This window comes from Chrysemys picta, chromosome 5, assembly GCF_011386835.1.
Source record: "Chrysemys picta bellii isolate R12L10 chromosome 5, ASM1138683v2, whole genome shotgun sequence".
NCBI classification, from domain to species: domain Eukaryota; kingdom Metazoa; phylum Chordata; order Testudines; family Emydidae; genus Chrysemys; species Chrysemys picta.
Genome location: NC_088795.1, coordinates 120530614 through 120549056, shown reverse-complemented (window position 1 = coordinate 120549056; position 18443 = coordinate 120530614). Strand labels below are relative to the sequence as shown.

At 40.7% G+C, this 18443-nt stretch overlaps 1 protein-coding gene across 21 annotated transcripts in view; it reads left to right on the top strand.

The window, feature by feature from the left end:
- ABLIM2 (actin binding LIM protein family member 2) overlaps window positions 1-18443 on the top strand; it is a 201552-nt gene that overhangs the window by 159012 nt on the left and 24097 nt on the right. For 18 of the 21 annotated variants that reach the window (XR_010601582.1, XM_065597106.1, XM_065597102.1 and 15 more), the window contains 3 exons: window positions 5490-5539; window positions 6200-6347; window positions 11534-11592. Coding sequence is in view for 20 of the 21 variants with exons in the window: in XM_065597106.1 (XP_065453178.1) it covers window positions 5490-5539; window positions 6200-6347; window positions 11534-11592 (257 nt within the window). In the remaining variant the exon portion in view is untranslated. The remainder of the gene's footprint in view (window positions 1-5489; window positions 5540-6199; window positions 6348-11533; window positions 11593-18443) is intronic. The other 3 variants (XM_024100044.3, XM_065597107.1, XM_042855512.2) reach the window with 1 other exon arrangement.

The following is an 18443-nucleotide window of genomic DNA, read 5'->3' as shown; positions in this document are numbered from 1 at the left end:
ACAGGCAAACAGCCCAGCAGGAATGGGCACTTCTGAATGTCCGCTTAATAAAACCACCCTATTTCAACCAGGTGACCATGAATGATATCACTTTTCTGAGGATGACAGATAAAGAACGGATGTTGTTTGAATGCCAGCAAACACTGGGACCATATGCTGCAATGCTTTGTTATGCAATGATTCCCGACTATGTGCTACTGGCCTGGCGTGGTAAAGTGTCCTACCATGAAGGACGGAATAAGGCTGCCCTCCCCAGAAACCTTTTGCAAAGGCTTTGGGAGTACATCCAGGAGAGCTTAATGGAGATGTCCCTGGAGGATTTCCGCTCCATCCCCAGACACGTTAACAGACTTTTCCAGTAGCTGTACTGGCTGCGAATGCCAGGGCAAATTAATCATTAAACACGCTTGCTTTTAAACCATATATAATATTTACAAAGGTACACTCACCAGAGGTCACTTCTCCGCTTTCAGGGTCCGGGAGCCCACCTTGGGTTTGGGGGGTACTAGCTCCAGGTCCAGGGTGAGAAACAGATCCTGACTGTTGGGGAAACCGGTTTCTCCGCTTCCTTGCTGTGAGCTATCTTCAGCCTCCTCATCATCATCTTCAGCCTCCTCCTCATCATCTTCCTCATCCCCAAAACCCGCTTCCGTGTTGCGTTCTAATGCATTGACGGAGTCAAAGCACAGGGTTGGGGTAATGGTTGTTGCACCCCCTAGAATGGCATGCAGCTCATCATAGAAGTGGCATGTTTGGAGCTGTGACCCGGAGCGGCCGTTTGCCTCTCTGTTTTTTTGGTAAGCTTTCCTGAGCTTAATTTTCACGCAGCACTGCTGCGAGTCCCTGTTATAGCCTCTGTCCTACATGCCCTTGGAAATTTTTTCAAATGTTTTGGCATTTTTTTCACTGGAACGGAATTCAGCTAGCATGGATTCGTCTCCCCATACAGCGATCAGATCCTGTACCTCCATGCTGGAGCTCTTTGCGACTCTGGGACTCCATGGTCACCTTTGCTGATGAGCTCTGCATGGTCACTTGTGCTGATCAGCTCGCCACGCTGGCCAAACAGAAAATGAAATTCAAAATTTCGCGGGACTTTTCCTGTCTACCTGGCCAGTGCATCTGAGTTGAGAGCGCTGTCCAGAGCGGTCACAATGGAGCACTCTGGGATAGCTCCTGGAGGCCAATACCATCGAATTGTGTCCACACTACCCCAAATTCGACCCGACAAGTCCAATTTCAGCGCTAATCCCCTCGTCAGTGGTGGAGTAAAGAAATCGATTTTAAGAGCCCTTTAAGTTGGAAAAAAAGGGCTTTGTCGTGTGGACGGGGGCAGGGTTAAATCAAGGTAACGCTGCTAAATTCGACCTAAAATCATAGTGTAGACTAGGCCTTTGTGTCGTCTGAAAACTTTAGCAGTGATGAGTTTGTTTTCTTCCAGGTCGTTAATAAAAATGGTAGTTCAGGGCCAAGAACCATCCTGCAGGACCCAACTAGAAATAAACCCGCTGGATGATTTCCCATGTACAGTTACATTTAGATGCCTATCAGTTAGCCAGTTTTTAATCCATTTAATGTGTGCCATGTTCATTTTATATCATTCTAGTTTTGTAATCAAAATGTTGTGTGGCACAAAGTCAAATGCCTTACAGAAGTTTAAGTATATTGCATCAACACTATTGCCGTTATCAGTCAAACTGAGATTGAATACAGTGAGTCAGGCGTGCACACGTTCTCCATGTCTGAAGTGTCTGATGCTAGGCAACTGCATAAACAGGTTTAAATCATTGACATTTAAATAACCTCTTAGACTGTTCTGGTTAAGCTTCAGAACAAAGCAAGGTCCAGTCGTGCTTTAATATGCTTTATCGTTTGGGCTTTGATAGATGTTTTCAGCTCACAGTATCTGCATTGCACATACCAGGGTCACCTCAGTGTCAATGAGATGGAATCCATTTATTTGAGCGCTTGGCTTTAGGATAAATAGCAAACATTAAAGTCTATCCAAAGCCTTTAATTTCTCCTCCTTTGCAGAGCTACAAATCATTGGTAATAAATAGTGAAGCAAAGCAAAAAGCTACTGACAAGGCAAAAAGGCCTGAATCATTGGAGTGAGTTTGGGGAAAATCACTAGCAAAACACAAAGCCAAATCCTCAGCTGGTGTAAATCGGTATAGTTTCATTGACTTCAGTAGGACATGGATTTACACCAGCTGAGGATCTGGCCCTAACGTCCTGTTCCATGTTATTTTATAGCTGCCTCTGGTTTGCCAAAATGACTCTGAAAAAGGGAGTTTTTCTTCATGGCCATAGGTTTTCTGTGTCAGCCTCCATGCTGACGTACACAACCAAGGGCCAGATTCTCCTCTGTCAGTTTTATACTGGTGTAACTACACTGACTTCAGCAAAGTTATTCCTGATATACATTGGTGTGAGAGGTCCTATTTGTTAATATGCAGGTCTTTCAGACATCTCTGTGGTACCCTGAGGAGATGTATTTTAATCTTTGTTTTATATATAAACAAGGTTCTGAAAGGGCGTGTAGAAAATGGAGGCTAGCTGGGTTTCTACAGGAGTGCACCTACTAATTTATTCTAAATGAAAACAAAAACTGAGAGTGATGAAGTATCCATTTCTATGGAGAGACTAATGGAAACAACCTTTTGTTCCGGAGGAGCTCCCAGCAGAAGTTGTGTAAATCTTTTTGCTAAAGAACAAACACATTAGCAACTGATGATTCAGCTTCTTAAGCTAAAGGGGCATTGAAGTAGGACATTCAGGAGTTGGAGCCAGAGAACATTCTCTTGTTGAAGAAACCAAGTTTGAACAAACAAGCACAAAAATGTTCTCTAAAACAAAAAGTGCAAGAACTCTTCCAAAACATTTGACTTTGAAAGGTCTCAATTACAGCAGTGCCCAGCAGATTTGTTGTGGCTAAGAGCCTCTGTGTTCCTGTTCTAAACGCCTAGATTCAAAATAAAAATGGGCTGGAAAAATGTCACATGCATGATTTCAGGCTGTGAATTTGGATGGGAAAGCTGGGGAGGGTGGTATTGCTTTTTTCTTTTTTAGTATCTTCATATTTTCAAAACATTGGATTCAATATTAATCCTTTTAAGAAGAGTTTGACCTTCATGAATTTTAGCACTGATCCAAACAGAGAGCTCAAATGGTTGAACTTGGGCTCCTGGAGTCCATATTTAGACGTCCATATAAAAAGGACCTGATTTTCAGAGGGGCTGAGTAGCCCAATTTTCACAGAAGCCAATGCACAGCACCTCTACATGTCAGGTCACTTTGATGTAGGTGCCTTGATGTAGATTTAGGTGCCTAAGATTCAAGGAACACTGCCTGGGCAGACCCTGGCATTCATCTTTTGCCCCATTGGCTTTGACTGGACTCCCAGCTAGTGCTGAAGTCTGCCCACTGGAGTTCCAAGCAGCATCAGACCCTATATTTTGACCACTGTTTTCAAGATTCAGGTTAAAATGTGTGGATCATTTGCTTAGAAATATACTGTAAGATTAAGTTCCTCCTGTTCTCTGTTAGCATTTCATACAGCATTAATCTTGACAAAAAGCTCATTAAAGCACCTTCAGGAAGGGGATGATGTAATGGAATGCTAACCTGTATTATACCCTTCAGCCACTAGGCAGTGCTCTGTGTAAAATACCTTATGTACGCTAACATCAACGGTACCATGCAGTACATTAAAAGGTCTTATAGTGAAGTGCATCTGGTGTGTATCTCTGAGAAGAAAGCTCTGTGGCTAGTAGCAGCCCTGCATCCTATTGTGTACAAGGTGTATATGACAAGAGCTGTCTTTCAAAGTTTTTTTCCACTTACCCTCTGCTCCATGCATGGGACAATATAATGTTCACCGTTTCCAACTTTTTGGGATAGGAGTTTCACTCCGCTACATACAGATACAAACATAGATCTAAATTTTGGCTTTATGTGGGGGTTTAGGGGATGCAAAGGTGTAGCACCTGAGTGCTAATGGCAGATGCAGTCTGCCCAAGAAGGGCAGAAACCATATGAAATATCTGCAGACATGCTGGGTGAGGAGCCGGAGACTAGGGAGGGAAGAGTTGTTGCCACCCCACTGTGACCATTATGACACCTTTAAAAAGGTGCATCCATCAATGTTTTAAAACGTTGAGTCTCCAAACTTTGGCAAGTTGTTCTATGCAATTTGGCGTGTGTATGTCTGCAAAATCTGCTGGTTGTGAAATCATTTTTGGGGTGCAGATCAGTATCATTTACAACTACATCTGTATCTGTCTGAAAATAAAGGACATGAAATGGCCAGAAAAGGAAGTGGAGACCGGCCCTTCTAATGGCAAGATTTTTTGGTAACTCAATACAAAGTACTGCATAGTGGCAAGTTTAGTGTCAGCAAAAGAAATTTCAACAGACAATTCTTTAGCAAATTGATACATTCAGAAAATACAGGCTGCACTTTGGTTGTCTTTTTCTGCAGTGGTGTTGGTAATCACAACCCTTAGGCAGACTCTGCTCTTGCTAACGCCATGATGTTGATCATTAAGGGCTGGATTGAAAGTTTTGTATCTGCCTTGTGTCAGAGTAACACACAGCCCAGGAGGAGGCTGGGAAAGGAATTGTGACTCAGAATGTGACTCTGCTCCTGACAGTGAAATGATTTACTGCAGCCCTTTGTAGGGGGACAGCTTACTCCCTACCCCTAACCCTCCCGCAGTGGTTTAGCTTTGCTGGCTGACATTTTGAGGTGGCGAATCCATTTTCTGTACCCTCCCTGCTGGGGGAGAGGAATGAGGACCAGGTATAAAACCCACTAGACCCAAGCTACCCTGTGGAGAGCATTAACATGGCAACACAGGAAAGAAGTGGCTTGCTGCCCTGGACAGCTGGGTTAGGCAGAGTCACAATCTGTTTCTAAGGCTATGTCTACCCTACAGCTTATGTTGGCATAATTTATGTCACTTGAGGGTGAATAAATCACACCCCTGAGCGACATAAGTTACACCGACATAAGTGCCGGTGTGGAAGCGCGATGTTGGCAGGCATGGGGGCTGGACTAGTTAATCCGACAGGAGAGCTCTCTCCCATCAGCTTAGAGAGCCTACATTAGAGAGCTCACAGCAGCATCGGTGCAACTGCATCACTGTCAACGCTCTAGTGTAGCCATGAGATAAATTATATTTTTTTTCCCTCCAGTCAAGCCTCAGAAAGTAGCATCTTCCCTAAAAAATGGTACTTTAAAATGCTTGGAAGAGTAGATTTTATGCTTATACTGGGAATTTACAGCATTGAATCATTTTAATAATTTCATAATGGCTTAAATGAGTCGAAGATATTGTACCAGTACACTTCCAACTTCTCATATCCCTTCATTTGTATGGATCATTTTATTCTTTTCAGAAACCTGCAATATGATTACAGTCAAAATGGAAAAAAAATGACATGATGCTGTTTTAACTCTTACAATGGATTTTATATTCTAACAGTAAGAAGATCAGAGGGGGAGGATGGAAGTTTTGATCAGGACAATAGGAAGGTAATGTCCAGAATGCAGGAAAAACATGAAGGATGTTAGTGTTTCTCAATGGTACCATTTTAAAATCTTTTTTATTTTTTAGATATTTTATTTTTATTGATCATTTATTCTAGTTATTTAATAGCAGCAAATGTTTGTTTGATCCACAGAAAATATAGAAAGATATTGCACCTCCCCCAAAGTGCTTACAATCTAAATTTGACAAGTGATGGAACAATTAGGGGAGGCAAAAACTAGGAAGAATTGAACTAATGCAATAAGTTCATGCATTTACTCAATCTAGGCACGTTCATTGGTGGTTCAGTGGAGGTGTTTTTATTCAATGTATTTATTTTAAAGTGAGAAAAAGTAATATTGATTCACTTGTGGGCATTAATAGTTTAATTTTAAAAAATGCAGATGTTCTGAAACGAGGACAGAGTAACAGCGGTAATTAACAGGAAACCCATTCTCAACCAGGTGGATCAGGTTAAGTATCTGATACTAGAACTTCTAACAGACAGTCCCATGATGCATTGCATAGGATCTGTCTTCCACTTTTATGACTAAGGGAATGATTGGTACAATATTACTATAAATAAAAATTGATCAGAGAATTCCCATGTGAGTGAATTTGCAAGAATAAATGCAAAGGTTAAGGTTCGGTTTTGTTCTGTTCAGCTAAAGACCAGTTGGCTGATTCTGAAGGGGGAGATGGACACCAGAACTAATTCTCCAGATTTGGATACTCAGTCACTATCACATGGTCCTGGAACTGACAGAGAACAGTTCCGGCAAATGCAAGAGAATGCAACCACCATATATTCAAGTAAGTATTTACTTTACGCAGTTAATTGTGGATGTGGGATTGTGGCTTGACTGAGAGAGACAGCCATGCTATAGGCTTCTCTGCACATTTTCATTCTTTGCCTTTGGCCTCCACCCAAACACTCCATATTCGTAAAGTGGAATAGCTAGCGGATCATTGTTTTGAAATGCCGCTCTCACTAGCTATCAGTACTGAAAGTGTTCTCCACGTTCTCTTCATTTAACTTGACAGGAAGTGGGGGAGTACAGGAACGTAGTCATCAGGAATAAAGGAACCTACATTTTGCTTTTAGTACACGAATCACAAAAATGATAGATAACTTTAGAGGAAAATACCTTTGAATGGCAGTTGTCCTAAGAGAAGGCCCCCCTCTACTACACCGTGATGGAGATACAGGTCAGCTGGGGTAAATAATTTGGGGAAGCAGTTTTTCGAAAGCTTTCATCCCACTGCAAAGCACATCTGGCAGAAAAGGTAATGTACCAGTCATTGATAATATGATAGCTGGCTCCATCAGCTTCGTATTAAGGAAATTATGGCTCAGCTATACAAGAGAGAGTAAAAAACTGGTGCAGCAGAATCTGTCACTGGAGTGAACCAAGTGGAAAGAAACAAGTAGTTTGGGATCCTACTGAACCAAAGCAAGGTGATTTCCCTTCTCAAATACCATCAGACATTTCCCACACAGGGAATGTTTCGTAAATGCCCTTGTGCATGTGAAGCTGTCTCTGAATGCCATAAACTCCTCACAACCAGAAACAACTGGCAGAAATGAGCGTAGACTATGCAAATAAATAGTTTAGGCACATGCACCATGAGAAGGCTGACTGATGGGTTGATATGCTGCTTATCTGTACATGTTTTGAGATAATAGGCCTTATCTGAAAACCTTCTGAGGCAAAAACCTCTCCCATAAAAATGTCTGTAACACACAGTACACTTTTTTTATATATACAAGCAACATACTGTGTCACAGGTTTCTCCATGGGACTATCATTCTGCTTCCTCTCACTCATTTATCTTTTATTTTCTAATATCACACACACAATTCAGAACCACAGAAGTCACAGATAGAAAAGACTCTGTGGGTTATGTGGTCACCTCCCTGCTGATTGAAGTTGTTCCTTGTGTTACATTTTCAGATGTTTTGCCCAGTGTAGTTTTCAGTGTACCCACCACTTGTCTTAGAAGACCATTTAACAGCTAAATAGTTCTGGCTTTGAAGGTTTTTTTCCTGATATTCACTCTCTTGTATTCCCTTCCTTAATTTTATCCAGTTACTCCTAGTTCTATCCCCCGTGCTGTCCTAAATAATTCCTTTCCTTCCTTCCTTGTTTACACCTTCCAAGTATTTGTAGGCTACCAAGTGCCCCACTGACCATTGCTTAGCTATTTAGCTATTGTCCCTCCCACATGTGAATGGAGAGTGAAGAGAACCTTAGCCCCACCTCCAAACCCAATGAGCTGGTCAGTGCAGTTTAGTTGGCACAGCACAGCAAGGGAAATAATGTACGTCAGGTGTAGGTCTGGCACAGATTACTTCCCCTACAGAGCAAGAGGGGACTGCAGGTGACTTCCTGAATCACAGTCTGGTTCCAGGTCTGCTTCTGGGGCAGGTCAACAATGCCCTGCTCATTACAGAGGTCTTGTAATTGAACTCTGTAATAACTAGACACCATAGTAATGATTGCTCCACCCTAGTTCATTTTTTTTTCTGTCTGGTATTAATATTGTAGGCTAGGTGTCGAAATGTCTTAGGCCTTGTATGCCCACTGAGCTCTCTTAGTGGGAGAGATTTTATTCATGGATACCATTTCAGGCATTACCATGTCAAGTTGAAGAAAAGGCTAGGGCATTAAGATGCTGAACTCCCCTTCCCCTCGAACCCCTGCATATAGTTTGGAAAGTGCTGAATATCCAAATACTCATACCTTATCAACTCTATTTGGTTGTGTATGTGTGTGTGTGTGTGTGTGTGTGTGTGTGTGTGTATACCTTTATCTGGAGAGAGGTATATATTTACTGCTAATAATGGTTATCTCTGTTCAGTACAAAACGTTTCTCTCATTCAAAGCTCATGGGCTCTTTGGGCACCAATGGTGTATCAGATCACTTCATGTATTGGTGTGATCTATTGTATTCAAGACTCAGTCATTGTCCTAAGTCTTGTTTATCTTTTCTTGCTTACATAATGTCTGCATAAATATCTTGCTGCTATGTGAGTGAGACATACATATGTATATTATGGTAGGTAGGTTTAGTACATGGTGTTTATAACATTTCAGAATAACATAGTAGTAACTGAATAGGATTCCTCAGTGAATTTGAACTTTTTTTTTTTTTTGAAGGTTGATTGCTACAAATAGCTCTTCAAAGAAAATCTATATTGATTTACAAAAACACAGTGTCCATAAATGGTTCGACATAGATTTCTGGTGCATTGTACTGCCACTCATTTAGCATGAGAAGTTAAAGGGAGTTACTATTTCCTGAACCACAGACATTCTTGATTTTGTGGTCTGAGATAGTGCAAAAGAGGCTCTACAAATGATTGTTTAACCCACTGGTATTGTACCACTTCCCAGATGATCCTTCGATGCTTAGCTCAAAAAAAGCTGTTTAATATTTTGGCTGAAATATACGTTCACTTTTTAACTTGTCATCTGTAAGTATACGTTGTTTCTGTTATTTTTTACCATAATCCTTAATTATAAAGACCAAAGTCCAGATTTGCAAAAGTATTGAGGTGCCTAAAGATGCAGATAGGCACTTCTGAAAATCCCATTAAGTGCCTATTTGCATTTTTAGACACCTAAATGCCTTCGTAAATCTGGCCCCAATTAGCCTATGGTGAAATGCAGTCTCATCACATTTCAAATTAGCATGAATGGCATGAAAGGAGCCATATTAATTTACAATCTAGCTGATGAGTCTATAGTATCTGCATTGGTAAGGACAGATTGTCACATATCAGTAAAGTACTTGAAAACTCTACAAGATACTGCAGAAGCATTTAGCATATGATGATTGCAGTTGTTACAAGTATGTTGGCTAGTTCAGTCTAGATTGTTTCATTCAAAGAAGAGCAATCAGGAATAAGGTAGAGTATATAATATACCTGAGAACTTCCTATGGAATGAAGACTTGGGTGAAATGCTGTCCCCCGTAGAAGTCAATGGAAGTTTTCCCGTTGACTTTAATTAGGCCAGGATTTCACCCCTGGAAGTTTTCCAAATGGCCACAAGATGTCGCCTGTACTTCACTTCTCTGATTTTCACACACAAAATTCACCATGTTCATCCTGAAATGAATGTTTGTCCTCATTAAGTTTAGAATGTAAAACTCCCAAACTGTTAGATGTTAAAGGAAGTTTGTTAATTCTAAACTGTTTCCTTTGCCCCAAAGCATTTCCCTTTGGTGCTATAATATTCCACCATTAACTAGGAGCATGGTGGGAAATTTCCACTGGGAATTTCACAAACCAGAAGAGGCCACCATTAGAAGCAGGAAACCGCATGAGACAAACCTTTGATCCCTATGTTCCTAAATAACTTGAATATAGGACTTTACACCTTTTCATTATTCCTATTTTAACCTATTCCTTTACATATGCAGTAAAGTCAAAATATTTTGGGATAACACTAAGCCATGTCAGCCATCTACTCAGTGTCGCTGCTCTGCAGGGCAGAGAGGTCAGAGGAATTGGTCTCCCCAGCAGTGTTCTTCACTAATCTGTTTGATAGGCTAGGACAGGGACTGTAACTTTATCATTTGTATGTTCAGTGCCTAATGCAATGTGGTCTGGATTCTTGATTGGGGCTCTAGGTGCTACTGCAATACAAAATAGTAGCTAATAATAAATAATGCACTTAGTTCTTTAAGTAGGAACATAGAGTTTGCCATATTGGATCAGATAACTGATCCATAGAATTCAATATCCTGTCATTAACAGTGGCCAGTACCACTTTCTTCAGAGGAAGGTGCAAGAATCCTCCATAATGGACAATTATAGTATAATTTCTTCCTGATGCCATGAATCAGTAGCTCGTTTATACCCTATTTTTTTAAATTAACCCTGTCTACTGTACCTGTGGATTTTCACATTACTCATATAAATGCCTTTATCTTTCTGGCATCCTGCCAAGCTTCTGGCCACAGTGAGATCTTGTGGCAATGAGTTCCACAGGTGGTGCATGCACCTTTTTCCTTTTATCATTTTAAAATATTTAGCTTTTCAGTTCCATCGACCATCTCCTCAGTCTCAGATTACAAGGAAGTGTAAATAGGAGTGCCCAGTTTACTTTCTCTTACACCATTCATTGTTTTCTCTACCTTTAGTGTGTCCCCTCTTATTCATCTCCTCTCTAAACATACAGGATTAGATCCTCTGCTTGTGTAAATTGTCAAAGAATTAGTGAAGGGAGCTGTACAGATTTATACCTTCTAAAGATCTGGCTAGTAGTTTAGACTGATTATTTAAGAAGGAGGTTTGAAAGTGGCAGTAGAAAGAGATCCAAGCATCTCTAGTGATGCCAGAGAATCTGAACAATACCCAAAGATCATTTTACCTACAGCTGAAATGCAGCCACCTCAGGGAGAAATGAAATAACTATTTAACAGCACCTAACAACACTATACACCAGTTTAAGACTGGAAATAGAAAATACCTTTTCCCGTTGAAACTGCAGAGTGAATTTAGTGGGGGCAAAAAGCTGTTCTTAAACTGGAATTTCACCAGGACCGTATTCTTACAAAAGGTGCCAGGAACACAAGTTGGCAGAACCTCTGAAATAATGGCACGTTTATTACCATTCTGGGGTAGTAGCTCAGCACTGAGTCAGAGAGGTTACCTCTTACTGAGTCTTCAGTACCACTCTCTACCGCACCAAATTGTTCCTTGGAGGTCTTCCCCAGCACATGTGTTCCCCATCCCCATCTGCGGAGCATGCAATCTTCTGAGATCTGGGATGATCCCAACCTGACATGATATGAATTATAGATACGGATATATTTCTCTTTTTAAAAATCTCCTGCAAGACAGAGATGAACCATACACATCTGTCCTGTATCTCAGAGACTGGGTGATAGCTCTTGTAATTGGTTTCTTGTATGCTGTGCTTGTTTTTATTAATTCGATTGTAAAGATTTTTGCAAAAATCTCTCAATACATATTGTGTTTTTTACAGGATTTCCATATGCCAAATCTGCTTCTCTTCCTGGCTACGGAAAGAACGGATTGCACCAGGTAGGTATTAGTATAGAATGCATTACACCTGCTAATATTGTACCATAAATACACAGCTTAGTAACCAGGTAGATAATCACAAATAACATAAAGCTCTTTAAAGACTTTTGGCTACCAGCTCTGCCTAACATATTCATATGCCAAGGGAGTTCAGCCATGTCTGTCTTCAAGAAGCAATCAGCCAGATTGAGGCTTCTCTTTAATTGTGTGTTGCATGAGCATTAAGAGACTTATTTTTCTCCCAAAACAAACACAGATCCAAAAATGTAGTCTGCACATATTAACAGAACTCAGTAAGTGTTAAATTAATAATTGAGAAAGACGGGCATCTATTTAAAGCAAGCTAGCTCTCCTATGTTAGAGAAAAGGGGAAGCAACCCACAGATGGGTTGTATTTCCTGAAGTGGGTAATCTGGTTTTTTCCAGTGTTCATATATGTAGGTTTCCCAGATTTTCTTTTCTTTTTTCTTTTATCAAAATAAGGGAGGGAGCAGGGGGAGGAGGAGAGAGAGAAGGACAGGTATCTAATGATAGTTATTGTAGGCTCTTTGAGGCAGTGACTGTCTTGTTGTTTTGTGTTTGTACAGCACCTATCACAATGGGGTCCTTGTCCATGACGGGGCTCCTAGGCACTTAAGTAGAACCTCAGAGTTACAGCCACCAGAGTTACGAACTTAGCAGTCAACCACACACCTCCCCCCCTCCCCACCCTCTTCCGAGTACAGTAGAGTAATGTGTTAAACGTAAAGTACTAAAAAAATAAAGGGAAAGCAGCATTTTTTCTTCCACGTAGTAAAGTTTCAAAGCTGTATTAAGTCAATGTTCAGTTGTAAGCTTTCGAAAGAACAACCACAATGTTTTGTTCAGAGTTAAGAATATTTCAGAGTTACGAACAACCTCCATTCCTGAGTTGTTTGTAACTCTGAGGTTCTCCTGTACAGTTGATGATGAGGCTGATGATAGTCATTGCACTAGTGTCTCCGAAAGGAAGTTTGAAAACAACTATGGTATGTGATCTAGGCTGTATTTTACTGAAGGCAAGAGAATGACCTCCAATTAATCATGGGGAGCAGCAAGAGTGCAAGTGCCATAGCCTGGCTGAAATGTTGAATATATTGGTATGCATTTTCTGAAATGTACATCCTGTTAATATAAAATGACTAGCAGTCTTGGTGTTGAGCCCAGTGGCTGACACTCTGAATTAAGCCCCCAAAAGAAGAGTGGAGTTATGCCATGTGCAAGGTCACACTGGCATGGGTAGAGCAGTGTGCTCTTCAAAATGGCATCCCCAGGAGTGGCCCTAGACTTGCTGCCAGCAACTGGTGCCCTAGGCGAAGCATGCAGTCAGCGTCCCCCACCCCCAAACACCAAGGGCAGATGTAGGCTGAGGTTTTTGCTAAACTGGGAAACATTTTGCCTCTTTTTTCCTTTTAATGTTTTTAAGCGTTTTTTTTTTTTTTTTTTTTTTAAACAGAGATTTAATTATTTGGTTTGTCCATCTGTCCAACCAATGTTTCTGAGATCAGATAAAATAGAGAGACGAAATTTTCAGAATAGATTTGTACATGACAGCTAGATGATATTTCAGTCCGATTTCAAATAAAAATGCATTAAAAATGTTAATTATAATTTTTATTATTACACATCCAAAATCATCCATTACGCTATCCTGCTTTAACTGCCATTACCACCACATTCAGTATAGAAAGAAATAAGAAAACTCTTCAATGAAGTATTAACATAATTAACAACAAAATAACCAGTATTTACAAAACACTCTGAATAAAAAACACTCTGTGCTCTTAAAACATGACTTTTCTTGCTTTAAATTTTGGAAATTCAGTCACTAGTTCTTTTAGATCCAATTTTCCAGCTATTTCATGCTCTAACACAAGTACTCCTGTTCTTCTTTCTAATGACATTGTGGCAAGTCCAACAAGTCTCTCTTGCACCATTGTTGAACGCAGATATGTTTTTATCAATTTTACCTTTGGGAAGCTACGTTCCCCACTAGCTGTGGGAACTGGCAAAGTTAAAAGAATGTGTAGAGCTATAAAAATGTTTGGAAAACTGTCTGTGAGTTTATTTTCACAAACAAACTTCAGTACTTCTTCAGGAGTGGAATGTTTCTTAAGTCGTCTTGAAAAACCCTGAAGCTCACTACACAAATCTGTAGCATCAATGTCTTTTGAATTTTCATGAGTCAATGCCAACTCTCTGCTCTACATGAATTTCCGGCTGTGCGACTTTGATGTATATTCAAGTGAAATGTCAGTAGCATTGCAGCTTTTGCCGCTGACGGATGTGTTTCATTGTGGCTGAGTTATTGCTTATCAAAATTGCGGAGTGGGTCATCTTGACCCTATGTCGCAAATTGAAAAACAATTTCACTAAAATATTATTTATTTTGCGGTAGATAAAAGATTTGACAAATTAATAAATTCTCAGAAATGTAGAGAAATTAATTATAATTCATATTCCCTCCATACGCTCACGGGAATTGAAATAATGACATCTTCGTTATTTTTTTTTATTTTTTTTTATCTCTTTCATTTTTTTTTTCAATTCGATTTTTTCCCCTATAAGTTGGTGCCCCATTTAACTTGGCACCGTAGGCAACCGCCTAGTTGGCCTATATGGACGGGCCGCCCCGGGCATCCCCATACAATACTGGACAAAACCACATCTGGTTTTGTCTCAGTACCAGATGGAGAACAAACCACCCAAAAAGAGGACTGTCTGGTTTAAAATTGGACAAATGGCCTAAATATAAGAACATGAGAATGGCCATATTAGGTGAGACCAGTGATCTGTCTAGCCCAAAGGTCCTCAGACTGTGGGGCGTGCCCCCCTGGGGGGACGCAGAGGAATGTTCGGGAGTATGGCTGAGCATCCACTCCAGGTCTGCCCACATCTGTGCTCCCAACCTCAGTCCCCTTCCCCATAATTGCATCCGCCCCTCGAGCTGCAGTCCCACCCCCGGGATGAGGGGGCAAGACCCTGAAAAGTTTGGGTCTAGCCCCAATATCCTGTCTTCTGACAATGGCCAGTGTCAACTGCTTCCGGGGGAATGAACAGAATGGCAATTTTGAGAGACCCATCCCCTGTCGTCCAGTCCCAGCTTCTGACAGCCAGAGGTTTAGGGACACCTGTAGCATGGAGTTGCGTCTCTGTCCATCTTGGCTAATAGACATTGACAGACATTTCCTCCAGGAATTTATCTAATTCTTTTTTGAACCCAGTGGTACTTTTGACCTTCATAACATCCCCTGGCAACAAGTTCCACAGGTTGACTTTGTGTTGCATGAAGCAGTACTTCCTTTTGTTTGGTTTAAACATGGTGCTGATTAATTTCATTGGGTGATCCCTAGTTCTTGTGGTATGTGAAAGGGTAAATAACACTTCCCTGTTTACTTACTCCATACCATTCATGTTTTTATAGACCTCTATTAATTCCTCCCCTTAGTCATCTCTTTCCTAAGATCAGCAGTCCCAGGCTTTTCAATCTCTTCCCATATGGAAGCTGTTCCATACCCCTAATCATTTTGTTGCCCTTCTCTGTACTTTTTCCAATTCAAATTTTTTTTTTTGAGCTGGGGTGACCAGAAATGTACTCCGTATTCAAGGTGTGAGCGTACCATGATTTTATAAAGTGGCATTATAATATTTTCTGTTTCATTCATTACCATTCCTAATGGTTCCTAACATTCTGTTAGCTTTTTTGACTTCCACTGCAAGTTGAGTGGATGTTTTCAAAGAACAATCCATAATGACCCCAAGATCTTTCTAGAGTGGTAACAGCTAATTTAGACTCAATCATTTTGTATGTATATTTAGGATTGAATTTCAACTGCCATTTCGTTGCCCAGTCACCCAGTTTCATGAGATCCTTTTGTAACTCTTTGCAGTCAGCTTTGGACTTAACTATCTGAAGTAATTTTATATCATTTGCGAATTTTGCCATCTCAGTGTTTGCCCCCTTTTAAAAATCATTTATGAATTTGTTGAACAGCACATGTCCTGTACTGATCCTTGGTGGACCCCACTATTTACCTCTCTCCATTGTGAAAACCATTTATTCTTACCTTTCGTTTCCTATCTTTTAACCAGTTACTGATCCATGAGAGGACCTTCCCTCTTATCCCATGCCTGCTTACTTTGCATAATAGCCTTTGGTAAGGGACCTTGTCAAATGCTTCCAGAAATTCCAAGTACATTATATATCCACTGGATCACCCTTGTCCACATGCTTGTTGACTCCCTCTAAGAATTCTAATAGGTTGGTGAGGCATGATTTCTCTTTACAATTTCCCAAAATGTCAGGTTTATCTATGTATCTGATAGTTCTGTTCTTTACTATAACTTCATCCAGTCTGCCTACTACTGAAGTTAGGTTTACCGGCCTGTAATTGTCAGGATCGCCTCTGGAGCCTTTTTTTAAAATCAGCATTATATTAGCTACCCTCCAGTCATCTGGTATAGAGGCTAATTTAAGCAATGGGTTCTATACCACGGTTAGTAGTTTTGCAATTTCATATCTGAGTTCCTTGAGAACTCTTAGGTGAATACCATCTGGTCCTAGTGACTTATTACTGTTTAATTTATCAATGTATTCCAAAACCACATCTATTGACACCTCAAACTGGGACAGTTCTTCAGATCTGTCACTGAAAAAGAATGGCACAGGTGTGGGAATCTCCTTCACATCCTGTACCAAGAAGGCAGATACAAAAAATTCATTTAGCTTCTCTGCAACAGCTTTGTCTTGAGTGCTCCTTTAATACCTTGATTGTCCTGTGGCCCCACTGATTGTCTGGCAAGCTTCCTGCTTCTGAGGTGCTTTAGAAAATATTTTGCTATTAGTTTTAGTGTCTTTAGTTAGTTGCGCCTCAAATTTTTTCTTGGCCTGCCTAATTATACTTTTACATTTGACTTGCTGGAGTTTTTGCTCCTTTTCCTCAGTAGGATTTGACTTTCAGTGTCTGCCTAAACAGTATACTTTAATTAGGGAACCAGTGGTTGATATCTGACTGATCTGTTAGTAAGAATTATTCTAATCTGAGGCAACGGGGAGATTAGGAAATGACTTTGAATTAGTAAAACTGGGGAGTTCTTACAGCTACTTAGACTGTAAGTTTCTTGGGGCAGGTGCTGTCTTTTTGTTCTGTGTTTGTACAGCACCTACCACAGCGGAGTCCTGGTTTGTGACTGGAGCTTATAAGCACTACAGTAATACAAATAATTAATAATAATATTTAAGGCATCTGGATAAAAATCAGCAACCAAGCATCATTTTTGATGCTGTGATAGAGATTATTTCTTGTAATCTTAATAAATTAAGTTCGCAGATGCATAATATGTTGTGAATAGTTACTAAGGGCTGTTGTATCCATCCCTTTCATGAGTTCACAGGCAGGAGAGGGAGTATGGAGCTGCTCAAGGCAAAATTGTAGCCCCTGCATGCTGAGTTGTGCATAGATTAATCCGTAAATGCTCCAGCAGGCATACACACCCACCAAAATGGGGAGGGACAAAGACAGTTATGCAGGGCTGCCCAAAGGATTCAGGGGGCCTGGGGCAAAGCAATTTCAGGGGCCCCTTCCATAAAAAAAAAGTTGCAATACTATAATATACTATGTTTTCGTGGGGGGCCCTGCAGGGCCTGGGGCAAATTGCCCCACTTGCCCTCCCCTCTCCCCCAAGCGACCCTGGGAAAAATAAACATTTAAAAACCTTCCGCATCTCGGCACAAACCCAGTTTTGAGAAAACTTCTTTTCAAGTCACCTTTACAAGGTATCACTGGTTCTCAGCATCAGCTAGTGCTAAAAGGCACTAAAGCTCATTAAAAGGGTTGGACAAATATTTTCCGTCAAAACTTTTTTTGGATCAAAAACTAGGGGTTTTTAAAAAGCAGAAAAAATCATGGACAATGTCTGCTTTCCTTCAAAATTTGTTGTGTTTTTTTTAATTGAAAAGCTGAAATTAGTCTGCCAAAACCTAAACATGGTTTGGGGTTTCAGAAGTGTGTGGCCAAATATTTGCTGCTTGCTGTGTTTGATTGTTTAAAGAAACAATAAAAAAATTCTGCTTAAAAAAAATCCAAAACTTTTGAACCACCTCAGCTTGTGACCAAACGCCTGAGCCCATCCAGTCAGAGATTTTTCCAGGTTTCTGATACTCTGCTGGCTTCCTTGACTCATATCTGTCTCCATAACATTGGGTTCATTTAGATTAGAACATAAGAACAGCCATACTGGGTCAGACCAAAGGTCCATCCAGCCCAGTATCCTGTCTACTGACAATGGCCAATGCCAAGTGCCCCAGAGGGAGTGAACCTAACAGGTAATGATCAAGTGATCTCTCTCCTGCCATCCATCTCCACCCTCTGACAAACAAAGTCTAGGGACTCCATTCCTTACCTAACCTGGCTAATAGCCATTAATGGACTTAACCTCCATGAATGTATCTGTTTCCTAGAGACTGGCTCCATGGAGTCCCTCACAAACTGGAGACGGTTACTGTGGGTTTGTCTTTAGTATAGCTTATGTATATACTCCACGAACTGAGCATTTGAGCTTGTTCCAGAATCTGGGATGAGCCTATGTTGTGAAAACTGAAATGCTCAAAATAGCACATGCATGTGAATGGACACAGGGTGCTAAAATTAAATTAAACCAGGGGGTCGGGACCCCTCAGGGGGTCACGAGGTTATTACCTGGGGTCGCGAGCTGTCAGCCTCCACCTCAAACCCTGCTTTGCCTCCAGCATTTATAATAGTGTTAAATATATAAAAAAGTGTTTTTAATTTATAAGAGCTGGCAGCTCCGTCCCCTTACCACGTGGCTCTGAG